Raw genomic sequence first — 24665 nt, 5'->3', positions numbered from 1 at the left:
GTACATTCCAGCCTCTGATGTGGAGATCGAAGGCGTGGTCACTGAGGCGAGCCTGAACCCCGAGATACTGGAGAAGCAAGCGGTTGGCCGATTCAAGAACCCCTTGCTTCCTCCGGTAAAGATACTGGCCGTTCATAGAATGAAGTCAGTATCGCTCAGCGAGGGTAAAAAGAGTTTTACCCCCACAGACTCGTTTCGGGTGACCTTTTCTGGATCTGCCCTTCCTCAATACATCGAGCTGGGAAAACTTCGTCTTCCTGTGCGGTTGTTTGTACCTCGGGTCATGAACTGCCAGAATTGTAAGCGGTTGGGACATACGGCCTCCCACTGCGGCAACAAGGCACGCTGCTCCACATGCGGGGAGAAGCACGAGGATGGCGCCTGCGCAGCTACTGCACCAAAATGCGTGTACTGCAATGGAACTCCTCCTCATGCTCTCTCGTCGTGCCCGGCGTACAAACAGCTCGGGGACAAAATGAAACGCTCCCTTAAGGAACGCTCCAGGCGGTCTTTTGCAGAAATGCTTAAGACAGCCAAACCATCGACCAACGAAACAAATCCCTTCGCTCTTTTGTCAGATGACGAGTCTGGCTCTGACTTGGCTGAGGAGGGAGTTTCTTTCAGTTTTCCGGAAGGTTCTGCCCGGAAACGAAAACGCATCCGTTCGCGGAAAGTTGCAGATCAAGAACCCCAAATCAGCTTGCGCAAATCAAGGAGTGGTGGAAAAAAGGAGACATCTACTCCTCCTGGATTCCGCAGAACTGATTATACCCAGGATTTTCCACCTCTTCCGGGGACATCCAAAACCCCTGATGCCCCAATTTTAAGAACAGAAACCCCTTCTTCATCTGGGCTGTTCTCATTTGATGACATTGTGGACGGTATTCTCAAATACCTCAACATTTCTGATCCTCTGAAAAGCATTGTCCTCACATTGCTTCCGACTGTGAAATCCTTCTTGAAGCAATTGACTTCAAAATGGCCCCTTCTTGCAGCTATCATCTCCTTCGATGGATAATTTTCCAAACGAGGTCGGGGATTTGATCACTGTTCTACAGTGGAATTGTCGAAGTCTTATTCCGAAATTAGATTCGTTCAAGTATTTAGTCCATAACAATAATTGCGATGCATTTGCCCTCTGTGAAACATGGCTCTCTTCAGAAATTGATCTCCCTTTTTTTGATTTTAACATTATTCGATTGGATCGTGAGGATTCACGTGGAGGAGGGGTACTTTTGGGGATCAAAAAGTGCCATTCCTTCTATAGAGTGAATCTTCCCGAATTCCCCGGTATTGAAGTTGTCGCATGTCAGGCTACCATTAACGGTAAGAGCCTTTGTATTGCTTCTGTATATATTGCTCCTAGAGTCTCTGTTAATCGCAAACAACTTTTCGACATATGTGCGGTACTTCCCGCTCCATGGTTGATCATGGGAGATTTTAACTCCCACGGTACAGGCTGGGGGGAGCTGTACGATGATAACCGTTCTACTTTGATTTATGATCTCTGCGACAAATTCAACATGACAATACTTAACAATGGAGAAGTAACACGTTTGGCTGGTCCATCCTCGAATGGTAGCAGATTAGACCTCACCTTTTGCTCTAATTCACTATCGTTGGATTGCACTTGGCATGTAATCCAGGATCCGCACGGTAGTGATCATCTGCCGATCAAAATTTCGATTGCCAGTGGGTTCAACTCGTCAGAATCCGTTAACGTCGCGTATGATCTAACCCGTAACATTGATTGGACTAAGTTCCAATCCGCGATAGACGATACAGTATCGTCAGTAGAAGAGCTTCCGCCGTTGGAGGAATATAATTTCCTCTCTAATCTCATCGTCGACAGCGCACTTCAAGCTCAAACACGACCGGTGCCGCGATCGTCTATTCGTAAGAAAACACCATCGCTCTGGTGGGATCAACAATGCACGGAGGTTTACCGTAAAAAGTCCGACGCGTTTAAACTTTTTCGGAAACGCGGAACACGCGAGCATTTCGACGCATACACATCTCTTGAACGCGAACTCAAGAGCCTCATCAAGGCCAAAAAACGGGGTTACTGGCGGCAGTTTGTAGACGGATTGTCGCGCGAAACGTCTATGAATACGCTTTGGAGTACGGCGCGAAGAATGCGTAACCGGTCTACTAACAACGAAAGCGAGGAATGCTCGGATCAATGGATTCTTAAATTCGCGCGAAAAGTGTGTCCGGATTCCGTGCCGTCGCAGTTGATTCCTCGCGAAACCGCGAATTCGGTAGACGAAATCAGTCAGCCTTTTTCAATGGTGGAACTTTCACTCGCTCTCCTTTCGTGTGGCAATTCTGCCCCGGGATCTGATAGAATCAAGTTCAACTTGCTGAAAAACCTCCCAGACGTCGCTAAGAGGCGCATGTTGAACTTGTACAATCAGTTCTTGGAGCTCAATATTGTTCCCGACGATTGGAGACGAGTAAGGGTGATAGCCATTAAAAAGCCTGATAAACCCGCGTCGGATCACAATTCGTATCGGCCCATCGCGATGCTGCCGTGTATTCGGAAATTGATGGAGAAAATGATCCTTTTTCGCCTCGACAAATGGGTTGAGACGAACCACCTTCTTTCAGATACTCAATTTGGTTTCCGTAGGGGTAAGGGAACGAACGACTGTCTCGCGTTGCTTTCCTCGGAAATTCAGTTAGCTTTTGCTAAGAAAGAGCAAATGGCTTCTGTGTTCTTGGATATCAAGAGGGCTTTTGATTCAGTATCCGTTGAAGTTCTTTCTGAGAAACTCCACGCTTGTGGATTGTCTCCATTAATGAATAATTTTTTGTACAATTTGCTGTCAGAAAAACATATGAGCTTTTCTCATGGAAACTCTACAGCTTTTCGATTTAGCTACATGGGTCTCCCCCAAGGCTCATGTTTAAGCCCCCTTTTGTACAATTTCTACGTTAGAGAAATTGATGTCTGTCTTAGTGACAATTGCACGTTGAGACAACTTGCAGATGACGGCGTAGTGTTTATCACAGGGCCAAAAGAGGTTGACCTGCAAGGACCCTTACAGGATACCTTGGACAATTTGTCTACTTGGGCTATTCAGCTAGGTATCGAATTCTCCACGGAGAAAACTGAGTTGGTCGTTTTTTCTAGGAAGCATAGCCCAGCACAACCAAAGCTTCAACTTTTGGGTAAACCGATCACTCATTCCATGTCTTTTAAATATCTCGGGGTCTGGTTCGATTCCAAATGCACCTGGAGCTCCCACATTGAGTATCTGAGACGAAAATGCCAACCAAGGATCAATTTCCTTCGATCAATTACCGGAACGTGCCGGGGAGGCCATCCACAAGATCTTCTGACGTTGTACCGGACAACGATTTTATCGGTTCTAGAATATGGTAGTTTTTGTTTCCAGTCGGCGGCTAAAACTCACATCATCAAACTGGAACGTATCCAGTATCGTTGTCTTCGTATCGCGTTAGGATGCATGCATTCGACTCATACGATGAGTCTCGAAGTGCTGGCGGGCATGTTGCCACTATCCGTCCGTTTTTCAGAGTTATCTCTGAGGCTCCTCACCCGTTGCGAAGTAATGAACCCACTGGTGATCGAAAATTTTGAGAAGCTTCTGGAGCTAAATCCTCAAACATGTTTTATGACTTTATACTACCTATATTTAACACAGGATGTCAGCCCTTCAAGAAATATTCCCAATCGTGTAATCTTCTCCGATTTCGGCAATTCAGTGAATTTTGATTTATCTATGACACAGGAAATCCGCGGAATTCCAGAGCATCATCGTCCTATGATTGCTCCGTCATTATACGCTGCAAAGTTTGGCCATGTTGATTCTGCAAGAACGTTTTTCACAGATGGATCTCTAATAGAGGAGTCCGCTGGTTTTGGTATATTTAATGAATTTCATAGCGCCTCTCGAAAACTTGAAGCTCCTTGTTCTGTGTATGTGGCTGAACTGGCAGCAATTCACTACACTTTGGAAACTATTGCTTCACTTCTTCCAGCCCACTACTTTATTTTTACGGATAGTCTCAGTTCTGTCGAGGCTATCCGTTCCATTAGGCCGGTAAAGCACTTCTCGTATTTTCTCTTGAAAATACGAGAACTGCTTAGTACTTTATCCGTGCGCTCTTTCATCATCACCTTCGCGTGGGTCCCTTCGCATTGCTCAATTTTGGGCAATGAGAAGGCGGATTCACTTGCGAAGGTGGGCGCTATGGAAGGCGACATTTATGATCGACAGATCGCCTATAGTGAATTTTTCTCTATTTATCGTCAGCAGTCGCTCGTTAGCTGGCAACATCAATGGAGTGAAGGGAGCTTGGGACGATGGCTACATTCAATTATCCCTAAGGTGTCGAAGTTTGCATGGTTCAAAGGGTTGGACTTGAGTCGAGACTTCATACGCGTGATGTCTCGTCTCATGTCCAATCACTATTGTCTAAACGCTCACTTGTTCCGTGTGGGGTTGGGAGACAGCAATCTCTGTGAATGTGGACAAGGTTACCAGGACGCTGATCACATCCTTTGGTCTTGTGCGGAGTATCGTGGAGTCAGATCACATTTTTATGATTCCCTTCGGGCTCGAGGTAGACAACCTAATGTTCCAGTTCGGGATATTTTGGCTAGACGCGATCTGGAGTTTATGAAACTCATATATGTTTACTTTAAGGATATTAACCTTAGATTGTAAGTTTGATTAACCTTGTGTTTAGTTTGTATTTTGTACGTGTGGGTTTTTTTTTCCAATTTTTGTTTTCAAGATGAATAGAAATAATTTCATGCTTTAGGATTAATTAAATAGTTGTATCGTAAACCACATTTCAAACCTCCTTCTTCCCTTTTCCCATCCAAAAAATTGTAAATCTTCACTAACCTCGAGACAACCGCGAGTACTCGGTCCAGTTCCTTTAACTTTAAATTTAAGACAGTAATAATGTATAACGCAAAGGATAACTCGGCTCTGTAAAGTTTATTCGATTGAGCCTGTACAAATAAAGTAATTATAAAAAAAAAAAATTATTAACTTCCCTGGAGTTCCCAAAATTAAAATTTCCAAAATTTCCCATGTAGTTATCGGAACTTCTCTTGCGTTCCAACTATTTTCCTGATATTCATAGAGCTTCCTTGAAAATTCCTAGAAAATTTACATAATTTTTTGAAACATTCATTGAACTCTCAGAATATTCCATAATTCTTCTCAACTTCTGGAAAGTATGAAATTCTCTGATGTTTTTCGAAATACTCCGAGCCACGGTGTCACAATATCAGCTTCAATCGACATAATCGATCCGACGAAGAGACTGCTAGCTTTCTTTTTCTGTTAAAGTCGAACAGCTTCGCAGCATTTTAGAACCTCAGTTGGCGTCTACAAACAATAATGTTCAATCGCTTGTCTCACTTTCTTCCGTCACTTCATTGGTATTTCTTACAAACTTCGGTGAAGCGGACGAGTGAAAGATCCCTCGACGTTGTTACCCAAGTAACAATTCAGTAACCATTTGGCATCCACTCTGATTTATGATGGTTTTATAGCGGTAATGAACAATCCATTTAGTTTAAATACAGCATTTCAAGGAATAAACCACTCCTACTTAGTAATTCAACTTTTTGCTGTTTTAAAAACCTTTTATAGGCTGGCAAGAAAGTCAAAAACTGTCTTGTTTTAAAATAAATTTAAATCAGTTCTCAATCCCTCCCTAAAACCATTAGGTTTTGCATTAGAGCAAAAAGCATTTATTGTTGCTTTTTAGGCTTTTTAAAGTGCATCATAGTTCCTCATAGTTAATAAAAGCCAAATTTATGACAAGGAAATGTCGAAGGATAGACGAAGTGGGATGAAAAATTTAAGTCGATTTAAGCAAAATTTACTTCTTTAGAAGAACCAGCACACCATCAACGACTGTCCATCTGGCGGAGAAGAGCAAACAGAGCGTGGCCCTCGAATTCATAAAACATTGTCGAATGTTTAAAAAACATACCAGTCTTCTCCAGATCTTGCGAATAGATGACAACCGACAGCAAACCACTGAAACTGTTAGTTAGCGGAGATTAGCTGGTTTCCGATCCATAGCAGCGATTTTATTCGGCGAAAGAATCAACTCTTCGAAAAATTCACCAAACTTTCATCCCTGCATCGTTAGATGGTGCGCTTCTGTAACCATCCGGAAGAAGGGGATCTTTTTCGGGAACGATTGCACTTCCAGCTGTTCGAAATGCGAAATGGTGTGAAACAGTATCGCAAACTATCTGAGTAACTGCTCCCAATCTATCGGGAGAAAACCGCCTGGAAGAACCCTGGATCCCACAGCGCAACTATCGAAAGATAAACAAACTTTGACGTTTAACTTTTTGCAGGCAACTTTGCCTCCATAAATGCTGCCATAAATCTGAACAGGTTAAGATCAAGCATAATGGCTTTAGATAAATACAATTCAGCCTGCAAGTTTTCTTCATAAAAGCCATTTTAAAACCTTAAGAATTTGTTAAGGAATTCTTGTTACAATTAGTTTGCTTGTTTTTTTACAATCTTCGATTTTCAATCTATATTTCCTTAGATATAACTATGTTTTGGTTAATTTAGCAATGAGCAAACATTTAAATGCAAAAATAATAAAAAAATAAATCTCGGCCAAGCTCGATCTGAAGATTTTTTTTTTTTCAATTTTAAATAATTAGTCAAATCGACGTTTTAAGAGGGTGGACTTATTTTTTTCGATGTTTTCACGTACATTTCACATTAAATTTAATATGGCACTTAAAACTAGGCCACCTGATGAGAACTATTGCAATAAATATGGATATTCAACAAGATTTTTATACCATCAGTTTCTATTTTAATTATGTCGATAAGATTGGATTCATAAATCCTTTTCTATCTTGATTGATCTTGAAGAGCTTCGAGAATACACCCTTCAGAACCTTCTCCAGGGTGGGCCAACTAGACATATTCTTGTCTTAATGAGGTTTTGGTGGATGCATTAATCACAAAATAGCCTTGACCAGGGTTTTATGAATGTTGTTTTATAGTTGCTTAGTAGTATTTCATAAAACTTAAAATGTTACTTAGGTAGTTTCCTCTTTTATGAAAATGAAAATATATATGTATATATATTTAAAGCATTTCTCACGTGACAACACTTGAAGATTACACGTGATAAACAAGGGTTGGTCACTCCACACACTTATGCAGTGTGCCTCACGTGTGCCGGCAGTGCCGAGAGTACCAGTCATCGGACTGACTCTGTTTGTTTGTGAAAAATGGGGATGTTTGCAATCCGAGCGGAGCCACGATGATGGTTTCAGAAGCACCTCAGATGAACAAGCCGAAACTGGCCCTCGACCAAGTTCCTCCAACCACTCGACATCGAAACGCATCTAATGGCATTCTAAATCTTCAGCCGCTGGAGAAAGCTGTCGCGGATGTTGCAATCATTGGCATCGATGCCGTTTGTGCGATTCAGTTGTACGACATTTTGTCAAGCAACATTGTTGGTAATGAAATTGACGAAAGCGTGCAGCAGATCATCGATCAGGCACGGTACATGCTTTTCCGGAGATCTAAATCGGCTGCCGAGATCAATGATGGCTACTAGAGAGGGTTTAGAGGTAGGCGCTGCTCGATTGGCTCAATTGGCCTCAAAACCAGCCAGTCCGCTCCTCTCTTATACTAGACCCTCTCTAATGGCTATCTGTAAGCAATCCGGGACAACGCGGATGCACGGTTCGAGATAGCCAACGACAGAACAAACGTGACGAATCTTCTTGTCTACCAATGTCAGTTGCTTACATCGGCGGATTTGAAGACGGAGACAGTGGAGAATATGACGAAAGTGTTTCTGCTGCTAAAGGCTGGTTGCTTCAGCGGTGTCACTGAGAAGTAGTTGAATCAACCGGTGGAAACTAAAGATTTTAAATTGGCTCGCTACTTGACTAGCCTATTGGTACCAAGTACATCTATAAGCGTACCCCATTCTAGTCGAAATTCTAGTACTACACTATGTTTGTTCTGATTCACTATGAAAGTTTGACAGATGAAATAAGGGGCTTCGTGAATTTATCTGTGTTTCGAGGGGAGCATCGATTAGCTTGGGACCGAAGATAGTACCAGAGTTGAGCACATTTCTTCGGGACCTTCTGGTCTTATAGAGTTACCTCTATGGTTGAATGCTTTCAAAAAGTTCAAAAGCGATTCCCATTGGGGTTGTGTTCGCCCATGTTGCTACTCTTGTCACCGCTGGCATCGACCCCGGTGGAGCATCGAAAGCCACCATGCCACAGTCAAATAAAGGCCAACTAAAACTAGACGGTTTCAATATGTTCTAACTGTTCCGAGAAGGGAAAGGGGGAAGAGGCATTGAAAAATTTAGAGCAATCTAGATGTTGCCACAGGAGTGTAAATCGCTCGTCGAAGTTTCGGACGTCACACGTAGCAAACACCAGATTTGCTTTGGGTTAGCTTTTACCTAGAAGGGTTTTATTTTAAGTTTATGTTAAGGACCTTAAGGTACAAACTCGTTTTTTAACTTACCGATTTTAGTCCTTTTAACGTGTTCGATTCACTATGTAGTTAGTATGTTTGTTGTTCGTTTAGGATCTATGTTTAGTTAATTTATAGTAATTAGTTCATAGGTAATTTCATTAGAATCTTAATTTACTTACAATCCACATTCAATAATTACTACAATTACAATTACTAATTACAACAATTTTAATGATAACTTATAGCAGGAGTTATTAACTTTATATTTAGAATACACCTGACTATATGTTGTGCTATTGTTCACATTTAGCTTTTATTGTTCATTGTCCAGATTGACAGGTCAACTTAACGTCACCTTCTATACCATTTCGCTACGTTCCGTTTTGAAGCGACGCTGCATCGCAAGATGTGTGTTGGCTAGGTGAACATTTTTGCGAACATTCCCCGACCCGTACTGCTTGGGACTTCCATCAGCTATACCTCCTTTTGTTACATCCAACACTGCCAGTTTGGTTACTGGCCGCCGGAACACACCACTGCCAGTCTGCACATCAACGCATCGAACTCTTCCATGCTTCCCTGGATGTGTCTTAAGAACCTTGCCGAACCCAGCTGTTCCGTATAGCTTCATCCACGACGATCACTAAATCTCCCGCTCGCACTGGTTTGACTTCGTTGAACCATTTCGTGCGGCGGCTGAGAGTAGGGAGGTATTCCCTAATCCACCTTGTCCAAAACCTATCCAAACAAGCCTGAACGTGTCCCCAGTTGGTTCGGAGTGTAGCTGCAACGTCCACAGGCTGTTTTGCTGGTTGTACGACGCCACTGGAACTTAACATCAGAAAGTGGTTAGGAGTGAGAGCTTCCTCATGTTCTGGGCTTACCGGAACATACGTCAATGGCCTGGAGTTGACCATCGCTTCTACTTCGACCAATACAGTGCCAAAGGATTCCTCGTCCGGTTTCTTGGAGGTGGAAAGAGTACCTAGACCAACCTTGACGGACCAAACTAAGCGTTGCCACGATCCTCCCATGTGTGGGGCTGACGGTGGACTATCTCCCGCTTCAAATCGTTGCTTGCGCCCTGAAAGTTCGTGCCCTGATCGCTATAGATCTCTTGCGGAGCACCTCTTCGAGCGATAAACCGCCTCACCGCCATTTTGCAGGATTCTGTAGACAATGAGTTCGCTACTTCAAGGTGGATGGCCCGTACCGTCTGGCAAACAAACAAAGCCACCCATCTCTTGGCACTTGCTCTGCCAATCCGGATAAGGAACGGTCCACAATAATCCATACCCACGAAGGTGAACGGTCGAATGTACGCTGCTAGCCTGCATTCTGGAAGCGATGCCATACGAGGAGGTTGAGGCGTGGCCTTTCGAACGACGCACCACTTGCATGTCTTTGCTATTTTGCGGACAGCATTTCGCAAACTGGAGACATGGAACCTCTGTCTTACCTCGTCCACGACAGTCTCAGAGTTCCCATGACCGTATTGTCGATGATACCAGTCCAGGATAAGATCAGTGACGTAGTGGTTTTTGGCAAAATAACCGGAAATCTAGCGGCTTACGTTGCGTAATCGGTTTCTATTTTTTCTCCACGAACCTTTCCAGAACAGTTAGCACAAAAACGGAGCATGTACGTAATTACTCGCTGGAGTCTTTCCCACTTGGAGAAACGTCTGTAGTCGATCAACGGTTAGGTGATTTCACGATGGTGTGCGTGGATGACTCTTAATTCCTCTGGTATGTTCGGTTCTGGTAGCTCGTTTTCTGGCCATTCCAATTCAGCTTTGTACAGGAACTCGGGACCCGTAAACCACCGAGAACCGTTTTTGAAGCATGGTCCTTCTCCCCATTTTGTTGCCTCGTCAGCCACGTTCAGCTTTCCCGGAACTTTCCGCCATTCGTCTACACTGGTTTCGCTCAGGATTTCACCGACTCTCACTGCGACAAACTGTCGATATCTACGTTGATCCGACTGGATCCATGACAAGACCGTGCTTGAATCACTCCAGATCATTCGACGTCGAATAGGTAATGTGTGGCTCTCTTGAACAGACTTCATCAAGCGACTGCCAAAAACTGCCGCTTGCAATTCCAGTCGTGGAATGGATAGTGGTTTCAACGGGGCTACCTTCGACTTTGCTGCCACCAATGCGCAGCGTACTTGTCCTTGATCGATGATACGAAAGTATGCCTCGCAAGAAAACGCTACTAGACTTGCATCCACAAAGACATGTAGTTCTATGTTGTCCAAACCGGCACTGCTGTATCCTGGAAAGTAGCGTCGCGGCACCGTTTATCGATCCAGTCCTTTAATTGCTTGCACCCACTGACGCCATCGACTCCAGATTTCCTCCGGAATTCGTTGATCCAATCCTATCTTGCTTCTCCATATGTCTTGCACTAAACATTTCCCGTGAACAACGTATGCTGCTACTAGTCCTAGTGGATCAAAGACGCTCATGACGACTCGAAGAACTTCTCGCTTGGTCGGAATCGTATCGCCATCCAACAACTGCGCAACGTCTTTCCGCAAGCAAAGTTTGAAAGTGAATTCGTCTTTGATGGGCTGCCATCGCATGCCGAGGACTCTTTCGATCCCTGTAGACTTGTCCGTCGCGAAACTTTTGCATTCGCTTGCAGAGCTTTCCCCGACCCGTCGAACAACTTCTTCCGAATTCGACAACCAGTTACGGAGCTCGAGCCCTGCCTTTGCATGAACTTGCTTAACCTCTGACGCTATTCGGATTGCCTCTTCTTGGGTGTCCCTACTGTCGAGGTAGTCATCGACGTAGTGGTTGTTGATTATTGCTTCGACGGCATCTGGAAATTCTGTTCTGTACTCCTCTTCATCACGTAGACTTCGACTGGTAGTGATGGGTCATCATGCCATACGAAACATTGCGATTGATGATCCCAGGCACGAATGAAAAGTTGGAAAAACATTTCCCTAACATTCCCTACCACAGCTATCTGTCGCTATCAGAAACGGTGTAGAACTGACTTGAGGGATGTTAGAAGATCGGATCCTTTCAAAAGCATGGAATTGAATGACACGCCTTCCACCTTCGCTACCGCATCCCACACGATACGGATCTTTCCTGGTTTGTTTGGGTTGATAACCAATCCCAACGGGAGAAACCAGGTTCTGCGCGGATCAAAGTCTGCCAGTTCCTCCTGTGTCGCCTTATGGAAGTACCCTTTGGCCTCCAGGTCAGCGATGTGTAACTTCACTTTGTTGTAAAGTTCCGGATCCGCAGTCAGTTTACGCTCGAGACACTTAAGCCGCCGCTCTGCCATCGGGTGGCTTTCGGGAAATCCGTTTCAAATCTTCCAGATGGTGTACGAATCGTGGTTTTATCCATCATTTCCCGTGCCCGACGATCATCATCTGCTTCGACTATCTATGCGACCTTGACACCAGTACTCTCAACAGTGAAGAACTCCTCGACGAGATCATGTAGTTCACGATCGGTTGATCCCGAGCAAACGTGCAGAAGCCGATGTTCTGGTGGATCATCAAGGCCTTCCACGTTTCCATAGACTGTCCATCCTAACTTCGTTTTCGTCGCAACTGGCTCCAGAGGCTTGCCGATCCGCTTCTTCAGAGTCACCATCAAGTCGGTATTGTCTAATCCAAATAGGATACGAGGTACCGCTCCGCTGTAGCTGTTCACTGGTAGCCCCCGAAGATATGGAAATTGTTGTTCCATCTGTTCGAAACGAAGAGATTGTGGAGGTAGCCCGAGACTTTCAACCGTTCTTACTCGCTCCAACATATATCGCTTGCCACCGGTAATGCCGGAGATTCCCAATTGTACTACCTTGGATTCCGACTCCGTACGCATAACATTGTTTGTCCACTGAAGGCAAAGTGATTCAATCACACCGTCGATTCCAAGCTGATCGGCGACTCCTTGCTCCATCAACGTAAACGACGACCCGTCGTCCAGGAAAGCCAATATGTCGATTGATGAGTCCTTAACGTACAACCGCACTGGCACGATTCGGAAGAGAGTAGACCATGAACCTTGACGGTGGACATTCACCTTCGCAGTTGATTGAGAAAAGTTTGCGTTGGTTGCTGGAGTATCGGTCTTTTGCGTATGCAACAGACTATGGTGCTTTAATTCGCATCCATTCTGTCCACATAACGGTGCCTTGCAGGGCCATTTGCCATGGGATGCCAAACAGCGTCGACACAGATATAGCTGCTGGACCAATTTCCAACGCTCATCGATGCTGCTCTTCTGGAACTTGTAGCACTCTTTCAGCTTATGGCCATTCTTCTGGCACACTGGACATGGTTTCGGCTGAACTGGACCCTTTTCCACAGTGTTGACGTTGCGCTTCCATTCACCTTGCACCTTTACTCTATCGCCATCATCCGCGTGAGTATTCAGGAAACCCTTTTCTTTCCCTTTCGGTTTCTCCTGCTTCGTAGCTGCTCCCGAGTGTATCGTTTCGTGGAAGTCACTGTGAAACGTGACGTTGCTGGCAGCAGAAACAATTGTAGAACACTTCTATTGCTAGACAGTCGAAGCGATTTATTAATCCAAACATTTCTGTGACCCATCAAATCCTGGAACTTTCTAAGAAAGATCTTAGTATATATACAGGTCTTATAACAGGTCATTGTCCGAGCCGTTATCACTTGAAGCTGATTGGAAAACTTCAAGATGATGTATGTCGCTTCTGTTGCATAGAAAAGGTAGACTCGGAACATTTGCTATGCCACTGTCCGGCAATTTTCAATAAAAGGCGTAAGTTTTTCGACAAGGGGCTGATAGAACCCTTTGACATTTGGAGAACAACTCCCAGTACGGCAGTGCACTTTATTCGAAGTAAAGGGTGTCCACGATGAAATTGCCACACTATGAAATTGCTCTAACTTTTTAACCGTTGGGTAGAATTTAATGAAAATTTGGGTGGATTTAGTTCATAGTGCATTATTTACATCCTGCAAGTTTAAAGTCCTGTGATCAAAACTCGCGGAAATGGAGTCGAAAGAACAGCTCGTGCGTGATAAAATCTTGCGCATTCATCACGAGAACAAGGATCTCTCGCATCGTCCATCGCTAAAACGTTGGGAATCGCGAATTCCACGGTGTCGCGAGTGATTAAGCGGTTCGAGGAACGGTTGACCACCCATCGGAAGCCCAGAAGTGAAGGAAAAAGTATTCCGTACAACACCAAAAATCACAACCGCGTAGTTGGGGCCTTCAACCGAAATCCGAACGCCTCCATTAGGGATGTGGCTAAGAAGCTGCACCTAAGCCGAAGTTTTGTCCAGAAGGCCAAAACTAAGGCTGGGCTTCGAACGTTCAAGGTACAAAAGGCCCCTAATCGCGACGATAAGCAGAACAAGTCCGCCAAAACCCGTGCCAGGAAGTTGTACCTCAACATGCTGACGAAAGTTGAATGCTGCATCATGGACGACTAAACATATGTGAAGGCCGACTTCAAACAGATCCCCGGCAACCTGTTTTTCACGGCCAAGGATACGTTCAGCGTTCCGGAGCATGTCCGCACTCAGAAGATGTCCAAATTTGCGAAGAAATTCCTGGTTTGGCAAGCCATCTGCACGTGCGGGAAGCGGAGTGCACCTTTCGTGACCCAGGACACGATGAACGGACAGGTGTACATAAAAGAGTGCCTCCAGAAGCGGCTGCTTCCTCTCCTGAAGGCCCACAACGTCCCAACAATCTTCTGGCCGGATTTGGCCTCATGCCACTACTCCAAGGACGTGCTGAAGTGGTATGCGGACAATAAGGTCAATTTCTTGCCGAAAATGTTCAACTCTCCCAACACTCCGGAGCTCCGCCCCATCGAGAAGTACTGGGCGATTATGAAGCAGCACCTTCTTAAACGACCTAAGGTAGTGAAGACAGTCGAGGAACTGAAGAAAGTATGGGTTTACATGCAAAAAACGGTTGATTCACAGGTTGTGCAGAATCTTATGGCCGGGGTTAAGGCCAAGGTGCGGGCATTTGCGTATGGACTGTAAATAAAATACGAGTAAAATGGTAAAATGAAGTTTAATAGTTATTTCTCAATCCCTGAAAATTTGATGGCAATCGGATGAAAACTCGAATTTTGCGAATCAATTTTGTGTGTGGCAATTTCATCGTGGACACCCTTTATAATGCCGTGCTGGGATAATGCTATTTGTCAAACGATGGCGATCACTCCTAATAATAGTTCTACGGCATCTTGATATAGCTAATGAAAAAAATGGGGAATAGGGGAAATGGCTCTAATGTTGGCCTATGGATCTAAGATTGGGCCCATCGCTAAAAATCTGCTATTTATCAATTGTATCTAGATGAACGCGTCATTGGGACGGTACTAATGGATATTTTTTGTTGCTATTGAAAATTTAGTCGATTGCTGAATTTATGTATGGGCCCAAATTAGAGGCATTTAGGCCGACATTACATACATTTCCCCTATATCAGAAAAATGGTCGCAGTGATGAAAATACCCGACAAGGAAAAAAAAAAAACTCCCCGAAAGCACGCAGATCTACAACATGAATTCGATGTTGATGGAGAGCCCAATCCAGTTTGACTCCCGCCGGAAGCTTGTTCACCAACTCTTGCAACAGAGTCGGGTTCGACAGATGGTTCTCCATACCCAACGAGCACAGATGACCACAAAGATTCTGTACTACGAGACCGAAGCTAATAATGCTCTCCAATTTGTCAGCCCTTGGTGCGGGAGTAGATCAAACCTTAGTGAGAAGACTACTCACGATCAACTCAGGTCGACCGTAGAACGTTCGCAAAGTTTCCATTACTTGCGGGATGGAAGATGGATGCAGAAGTTGATAGCTCACCGCATTAAGAGCATTGCCCTTCAAGCAACGCTGTAACCGCATAAGATTCTCTGCATCATTGTAGCCACACATTTGGGTTGAGTTTGTGTAGCTACTGAAGAACAACGGCCAATTCAATGGACTACCATCGAAGTGAGGAAGTTCCTTTGGCACGACATGCCGGGCAGCAAGTTGCTGAGCATTCGTACCACATACCGGAACATTTGGTGGAATAACTGGCAACCTTGGTGGAACCCACGGAGATGGAATTGGATTAGGGTAACTAGGAATAGTCGTCACCATGGGGCGTGTTTGAGGCCCACTGGAAGGTGCTGATGAGTGAACGGTACCCAAAGTACAACTTACGTGGGAGTTTGTTTCAGGGGTCAAATTCTGCAATGATACCCTGAATCGTGGAGTGGGCACTTGATTTGCCGAAATATAATCTAGCGGCTGTATTGACCTACCTTCCCACGGTACCCTACCGTGTGATCTTAAATCAGATACAGCTGGAGTTTCAGTCATCAGAACATCTCGATCCTGCTGAGACCAAAGTTTATTCGCTGACTGCCGTTGAAGATCGTCCATCTGTGCAAATCGAATATCTGTTGTTCTAGTTTCCTCTGGGCAATCACTGCGTTCGACGAGATTTTGGAGAAAGTCTTCGCAAGTTCCTCTTGTTGTAAAGTTGGTGGAGAGATCAAATCGGGGAATTGAAGGATAATTTTCGCAGAATGTCTCTCATGTCACACTCTCATATTATTGTTAATCACTCTAAAATGATCCCCAGGGTAAGGGAAGATGTCTTCAAGCATAAAAAACTTATTTACCCTCACAGAGTATTTTTTTTTTTCTGATTTTCCTCCACAGTTACATTTTATGTGGTAAACAATTTTCAGATTTTCTTTTTTGAAGTAGGACTGCGTCTGTGATTTCTATATGGGGGTACATACAATAGAACATGTAACAAAATTATGAAAGATTTTGAACGTTAACAACTCAGCTACCACGGGACCAATTGCAATAATTTTATCACCAATCGATCAGATATTTTTACGCATCTGTTTAATTTAAAACTTTTTCATTTTTCAAAATGTCACAATTGAAAATTGCACGAATGTGCAACTATTGCTTTGATAAATAAAATTATCACCGATTGCCTGCGAAAATAGATTTCCCTAACACAGATTTCAAAGTTGAATTCCATTTGGTCTCACCAAATGATGTTTATTCAATCACCGTGGTGAGTGGTGGTGTTCTCCAGTACCCAAAGAAAGTTTGCCTACAAGCTGCGAGTGCAGCCCATATTAGCATCCATAGAAGGAGGAAAAAGCCGCACCGCTATTGATCGGAATCAGTAGCTCTTCGTGAGTTGCTGTGGGCTATATATGTCAAGCGCGTCATACTAAAGAGTATAAACAGAGAGAACCCCGATCAAATTCCTATTCCTACACAAAACACAAGCTTCTGTTGCAGTAAACAAATAAGATTTATTATATAAGACCACGTAGTTCTAGGTCATTATTGCGTACAATCCCATAGGGCTGTCCCTTGTAGTATTTTTTTTATTGCTGAGATAATTTCATTTTCATTTTAGTACACAACGTTCTTTCTGCGATGCTTGGTTCATGAGGTATGAATTTTCAAAGTACCGGGGATGTCCGGGAAAATCCAAAAACTTCTACTAAAATTTTCCGGATTCTGGACTGTACTACAATTTCACGCATTCAGAAAAAAATCCGGGCCCAACCAATGAATCAATTGACTCGGGTAAACGAAGTGACGTTCATCATTGCTATCATCGGTTTTGCTGATTTTAGATTCTGATATTTTCATGTTAGGATGATCGCTAGAGACTTGTTGAATAATGCAGCACTAATTCAATTTTCATGTTGCTGCAGTTGTAAGCTTATCCTCCTCTCTTCTTCAGCAAAATCCAGCACCCCTGTTTGCTGTGCAAACATAATGGAGTGTGGATCTAGCTACCGAGCTCTATCTGGCTTACCTGGGGATGTGATATGGTAACCTTTGTATTGGGAATATGTGCACTTGTTTGCTCGCGTAGGTTTCAAACGGTTGTCCAACACAACGAGGTCGGCGCTGGGAAGCATTGTAAACAAAGTGAAGCGGTTGTTCATTGCATTGACTCGCTTTCAGAGAGTTTTTCCGCAAGGATATCAGGACCGTTTGTCATCGCAATAGTCGCTATCAAAGAAATGAGCATCAATTTACTCTGATATTCGACACCGTAGCTGGAACTTTTCATGAGCGGTCTATGAGTTTCGTTATACAAAGAAATGGTCCCGAAAAGTGGAATTACGCAATCCGGTTTGACAAGCGTATATAGTATATGCAGAGGTTAACAACGTCGCCTAACTTCCCTTGAATTTCAATTTAAAGTTATGATTGGGGACGGAAGTTTTTTTTTAGAAGAATGGTTCTTATTCTCTGCTTTTTCTTGACAAGTGCTTCAAAATTCAGCGTGCTAATGGAATGGAAAACTGGCAGGCTTCATTTCCGCATTAGATAACGTCGAAAGAAGATTAACGAAATTTGATTTAGCACTGCAAAACACCGGAAACAAGATTTCTTTTTTTTTCAGATATGCCGTTTCTACTATACCTAATTGACGTGTGAATTCGATTTCATGCACTGAAACAATGCTCATGCTCATGCATCTATATCATATCTCAAAAACGGTAACGGACACCACCCTGAAAATTTCACCATTGAAAAATAAGAAGTTTTCAAGAATGAATATTAGAATAATTCCAGATAGAGGGCGTAACAGCGTTTGTAAAAAATTAATTATCTCGATGATTTCTAGGAATTCAAGCACGTCCTAGTCATAAAACACAGATATCCTTCAGACCGAATATGTCTATTAATTTAAAAAAAAATCCCCTGCTTCCTACCAATTGTCGAGTTGGTGTGGAATTTGTAATTGGAGGCTATGTATTTAACACTCCGAACACGATGCCTTCGATAAAATGTGTAACAGCAAATTGTCTATGTTTGAAAATTGGCGACGATTGCCGACGAGTCCGGAGACGAAAGCAGAGTGCTGGAGAAATGGCTACGGTAATTTACAATATTTTTGATATTAATTTGTGGGGTTGGGTGTTTGGAAAACAAGTGATAGTGAAATAAAGCACAAAATCTTAATCGGTGAAGGAAAACTATAATTCAGAGCCCCTAAGTAAAGTAGAGAGTAAAGCAGTGACGTCGCGTCCACATCTGATGCAAAATTTGACTTTTCCGCTCCACAGTGCTTAAATGGTTTCAAATCGGGTCCTGATTAGCCTCCCAAAGTTACAACTCATTTGGTTAGAAACAGACTTCGCACAAGCCATTTGAAGTTTACATGTAAATTACTATGGAAAATCTCAACTTTTTGTTCATTGCCTTCTAGTATTTTTCCATATTGAGCTGCAAAACAGTTCGATAGTTATTCTTGTAGAAAATTTTCAGCTACAACTTTGCTGAAGATCGTTTCTATGTAAAACGAGACAGGAAAAAGTTATTAATTATTTAAGAGATTGGTAAACTTATGACATGATCAAGCAGCTGCTCTGTAGACAACAGTGTATTTTGCAGTGTGACATAGTAGCCATGATGTTTGTGTCCTATTCAACGCCCCAGAAACACCAATGTTGCCTGCTGAGCAGTTGATTGAGCATGATCATAAGACATCAGCGCATTGAACCATTGATAACTTGCATCCTTGCAAAAAGTGGTCTTCAGCAAAGTTGTAGCTCGTTGTTGTAGTTGTATTTCCTACAAGTACAGTTGAAAGCTTTTGAAGCAGACAGATATGGTGAATTATTAGATAGAAATGAACAAAAATCTTGGTTTTACCATAGTAATTCCAATACAAACTTCAAATGGTTTGTGCCATCTCAGTTTCTCGCCAAATGGGTTCAAATTTTGAGAGGTTATCATGATCAGGATCCGATTTGGAATCGTTTAAGTATTGTGGAGCGAAAATTTCAAATTTTGCATCATTCTAATGTGCAACCTGTGCACGACACAGGTGTAAATTATAGATTTTATGGCCACATTATAGCTGTAATTCTTTACTCCAGACCACAAGTGACCCACACTATTTTATAGTGTGACTCAATTAAATCTTCAACCTTGGTTTGCTTTCAAAAGGATTAAATTCAGTTCTGATGGTCTGCCTAATCTCTAATGCATTGATTTCTAAGCATGTCGATAACACTACCGTGACAAAACTCGTTAAATAGTGCACCTAAGAGCGAGCTTTTTTTGGGTGGCGGGTGGTAAGTTTGTGAATGGTCAAATGCCTGATGGAAGCCAAGCAGACCTCCTATCATCTCTTGAAACATACCACAAATTTTCCACAGTACATGGCGATTTGTACCACTCGTTGTAATTGAAACTTTCAGCAGTCACTCGTCAAACGGGCGCAACCCGGAAACAGCGGTCTGGTACGCTTTGGACGTTATCATACTTGCAGACCGGTTTGGATGTGTGAGTTTAAATTAGAACAACATTTGTGATGTATGGGTGCCTAAAGCGTGCATTTCTTGCTGTGCACTTGGATACCTGCACGGCGAATGAGAACGACTCAAATTTGAGTTTAGTTCACTCATAATCGCCAAAAGTGCAGGAACTCAGCGATGAGTAAAATTTGTCTCATGGTTTCCTGTGGAAAACCTAAAAAATCTGCCGGGAAATGAGGAAATTGACGAAAATTTTATTCAGTCTCGGAGTAGTACCAATAGACTGAGTGAATCCAATCTTTACTTTTCTCAAATTCAGGAATTTTTCCCTGGAAAATCCTGGAAAAACCTGGGAAAACATTGGGCAAATTAACTCATCGCTGAGTTCCTGCACTTTTGGCGATTATGAGTGAACTAAACTCAAATTTGAGTCGTTCTCATTCGCCGTGTGATTGCAGACGAAGAGAGTAATGGAGAAAGAGAGCGCAAAAGTTCGCTCTCACTCTCTTGTCAGCTGTGAATCTCTCATTTACCGATAGTTGTGCCGGTGCGCCTGTCAAAACTTATAAGCTTCCCCTGGTGCATTCTGAAAGTGTTGTTCTGTCGAATAAAGAGGTGATTAATTCGAGTTTGCTACCCAGGGGACTCCATGAATTTTCGCTAGATTTTGACACTGTTTTGTATCAAAAAATGTTTTCGGAAGTGTTTGACGGATAGTTTTTTTTTTAATAGAAAAGATAATTCAAGCTGAACATTGCATGAGGTCCTAAGTAACATTGACAGATTCTCTCCGTTGACTTTCTCTTTGTATCTCCACGGCTATGTAAAGACACTCCCAGGTATTTTCAGCACACAGATCGATAAAAGAAGCTTTTATCTAGTATCTAATACGACAAACACAACAAGAAATGGCTATGTGCTAAGGTTTTTAACGAAAGAGAAAGTCGACGAAGAGAATCGATCAATTTACTTAGGACCTAATGCAATGTTCAACTTGAATTAGTTAAGAAAACGAATGAGGTACGCGACGCCCCTGGAGTAAAGGGAATGTCATCAAGCAATTTCGGTCTACTCTCCAGCTAGAAACGCAGGGAATTTTCCGACCCGTTTCTGTCCAAACGAACGAAGCGATTCATGGAAATTTCAGCCCATTTCTTACGAAGAAATGAAGGAAATTCCGTGTAAAATAATCCGGTCCGTAGCGCTAGAGAAAAGTAAAACGAAGGTAATACATAATTCCGGTCCGTTAAACGAAACATGGGAAAAATTTTGGGCGTTGCTATGACAACTTCATACGAAATGTTGATGACTCCAAAACAGGAGAGAACAGGTTGCTGAGCAACAATCAAACTTAATGAGTAAACATGTCAGTATTTTTCACTCTAATAATAATAAATAAAATAATAATTTACAGTGGAATTTCAACAACCACCCATTTTCTGAAATCGGCGGCGGATCGACGAGTACACACCACACTGGGAATTATGGAAAGATCAATTCGTTTCCTATTTGATCTTGAAAGGCATCGATGATCACGATGAGATGTTTAAGGCTCTAATGTGTTTCGGTGGGCCAGACGTCCGAAAGATAGCACGGGATGTCACCGTGTGTGAGTCGGCTATTCTAGATAACCGCTACAGATTGGCCATGGAAGTGCTGGATAACTACTACTCCCAAAAATGTCACGAGATACGAGCGGTTCAAATTAAATTAAATTCGGGGTTCAATTAAATCAATTTGAATTTATTCATATTTTTTACTATAATTGGGAACATCTTTTTTATTAGAAGAGATACTCTTGAATATCGCCATGTATTGTCGAGACTTTGCAGCACTGCCGTGACCTATTGATGAATCTACGTTACGGTCGGCCAGCAGATGGAAATGATGTGAAAATGATAATGACGTTTTGCTAGCTGTCGTATGGAATATTTTTTAGTACATCATCACTTTTGTAGTTTTGGATTTCAAACCTAGGTGTAGCATGCACTGGTGCAGTTTCGCGTAGATTAATTGGCGTCTTGCAGTGAAACTTTTCCAAGCTTTTGCCACCTACATTTCGAAGTGAGAAACAATAGAAGGAGGATAGTTTCCAAATTCTCCAAGTAAAACGGACGATTTTTGGGGCAAATCGGTACATAAAGAAAAACTAATAATTTCCAGTGGAAACTTTTGCTTGAATCGTGTAATAGAACGTGTTTGCAAACTAACTGTTATTATTTCGGTCTGGATCGGAGATGTTTTCATGGAAAATTATGCATAACAAGTTTGCACCCACAGGTAGAGGTTTCCTCCTGTGCAGCTGCATTTTTCGGAAAATGGTGAGTATGTGCAATTTACACTAGGATGAAAGTGGAAATTAAGTGAATTTACTTAGAAAAGATTGCATCATGCTGGTGATAATGGAGAAATGGTTGTATAATAATATTTTGACCTTTTTTAGGTAAACATATTGATACTCAAAATTTTCGACGGAAAACGCAACGAATGGTGCTCGATGGTTTATAAAGTGATAACACGATGACAAATCATCTTTATTTTGAGTAATTGAGCAATTTACTTCTGTTTACATCATATGTACGATGCAGCGTTGATAGAGCTGTGAAATAAAATGAATATATCTTATGAAAGTTCATCTGGAAAAGTCAAAGATGCACATCAGTCTGATCGTGAAAACATTTTCTTCTTCAATTCAAATGTTATATTGGAAGGATTTTACGCAGGCTTGATGAAAATTATGATTTAATGCTAATTTTCACGAATTTTATATGCAGTCTGTCAACATTATCATCATCATGCAGTGGCGACATCTGCGTCGAGCTTTTACGTCAATCTCCCAATCAATTGATGAATCTACGCGAAACTGCACCAGTGCATGCGACACCTAGGTTTGAAATCCAAAACCACAAAAGTGATGATGTACTAAAAAATATTCCATACGATTTGACAGCTAGCAAAACGTCATTATCATTTTCACATCATTTCCATCCGCTGGCCGACCGTAACGTAGATTCATCAATAGATTGAGAAACGCTGATCTTAGCACATGAACAGAGACTATTTCAATCATACTTCCAAGATGTTTAAGCATCATAGGCCATGAAGAAAGTAGTTTAAAAATCTTCAATTTAAGTTCAGTTCCAGTCACGAATTAAATCCAGCATAATGCTGGCTTGAGCATTCCGCCATAAACAAACACTGAATAAATTAGCATAGGATTAGCTGGAAAAATAATACTCAAATTTCATGGCCATAGGAATATAAATTTCGGTATCCGTGCCTTCTGAATCATTAACCACTACAGCATCATCGCTCGCTAGGCACATGTCCCGATGAGTTCTGCCAAGTTATGTTCAGCTGACTAATCCATAAGATAACAAAATTGACAAACAACGACAGGCATTATAACAACATCCCATCCCATTGCGCCCGATTGTGTTTTCTTTCCCGGGACCGATACTCACCGCTTTGTCATCACAGTCGAGTACATGAGGCAGGGTGCGGCCAGGACGCAGCTCAGCGCCCAGATTATCAGCAGGAACAGGCGCGCCTTTTTCCGAGACGTTCGATGCCGCAACGGATGCACAATGGCGATATATCTGCGAGGGAAAGAGAAAAATACAGTCGACATTAATCCACATGGTGAAAGTTTCTCGTATAAATGAGTAAATTTTTCCTCGATTTTCCAGGAAGTACTTCTTCAATATGAGGAAAATTGAGAGATATTTCTTCAGTCTATTGGTATACTCCTAGACACAAAAAAAATCCTAACATTCAAGCAGTTTTTCCCGGAAAAAAAGAATAATTTTACTCACTTTTTGCAATTTTGACTTGAATTCGACTCTGTTACTGAGCTACTATCATCGGCCGTGTGCATACCGATGGATTTAAATTGACAGGAGCGTGGGACCATAATTTGTAAAAATTGATATTTAATGTTAATTAAACAGACAAAAATCTACAATTCATTTCGCTGTGATGTCGATTTGCACATGACTCACACATCGAAAATTGTGTTTCCGAGTGATATTATAGCCTTTCGGCATACATCCAGGCGTAGAAGTTTAGCAAAAAGCTTGTTGATTTAAGAAAGGCCGGCCCGAGCGATAAATGGGAAAATGATTTTTCACCATACCAGCTGCAGCATCAACGACATCGAAGTGCCATTTTTACTCTTCTTACAGAGAAGGGTATACATACCACTTGGAAAACCAATTTTTTAACCGTTGTGGAAAAATATTGGGATTCATGTTTCTAGGCAACCAATGAAAGGGATTAGACACAACAATTGCTATGAAAGGTACTATGGTCCCATAACAACGCTATTGAATATTTGTGGAATCGGTTAATTGGTTAACTGGTTAATCTCCTGCCATTGTCCCCTCCCACTCAATAATTCCATGAAGTTGGCGCATCTGTGTTCCGGGTACCCCAGGATAGCCTGAAATCACACGACAGCTCATCTTTCACATCATTCGTTGCTAGACCGTCTAGCAGTACCTATACTACTGCTCCTGCATCGGAGGGCTCTAGCAAGAAGGCCCAAACGGATCCCAGCACTGCTTCGGATGACGCAGCAAATTTAATGCTACAGAGCAACCAATTTTCGGTGCTCGGAGTAGAAAATGGCGGTGGTGACGCCGCTGAAATTGCAAAAAAGGAGCGGATTTTCCCGCTGTTTACCCCGATGAAGGACGTCGCCCAGCTTACACAGCAAAAAAATAATTTTGATATCACGTCAAAGTGGGTGCACTACAATCATGTCGAAAATATGGTGTAATATTACTTGCTAAAAAGGACAAAATTATCATTAATACAATGCATGAACTGACATTACGCTGCTTTTACTGCATTTGTTTATTTATGTGGTCATAAAAATTACATGAAA

The 24665-nt window shown here is 42.5% G+C and overlaps 1 protein-coding gene across 1 annotated transcript in view; it reads right to left on the bottom strand.

The window, feature by feature from the left end:
• The window catches only part of TkR86C (Tachykinin-like receptor at 86C), a 471986-nt gene that overhangs the window by 210346 nt on the left and 236975 nt on the right, over nucleotides 1-24665 (bottom strand). The window contains exon 4 of the mRNA XM_065220371.1: nucleotides 23242-23376. Coding sequence (XP_065076443.1) covers nucleotides 23242-23376 — 135 coding nt within the window. The remainder of the gene's footprint in view (nucleotides 1-23241; nucleotides 23377-24665) is intronic.

The sequence above is a fragment of the Ochlerotatus camptorhynchus genome, unplaced genomic scaffold (genome assembly GCF_037179485.1).
Source record: "Ochlerotatus camptorhynchus isolate MF236.1 unplaced genomic scaffold, CSIRO-AGI_Acam_v1.1 ptg000010l, whole genome shotgun sequence".
Classification (NCBI taxonomy): domain Eukaryota; kingdom Metazoa; phylum Arthropoda; class Insecta; order Diptera; family Culicidae; genus Ochlerotatus; species Ochlerotatus camptorhynchus.
Note: the sequence above shows the minus strand (reverse complement) of the source record. Positions and strands in the feature narration are given on the sequence as shown.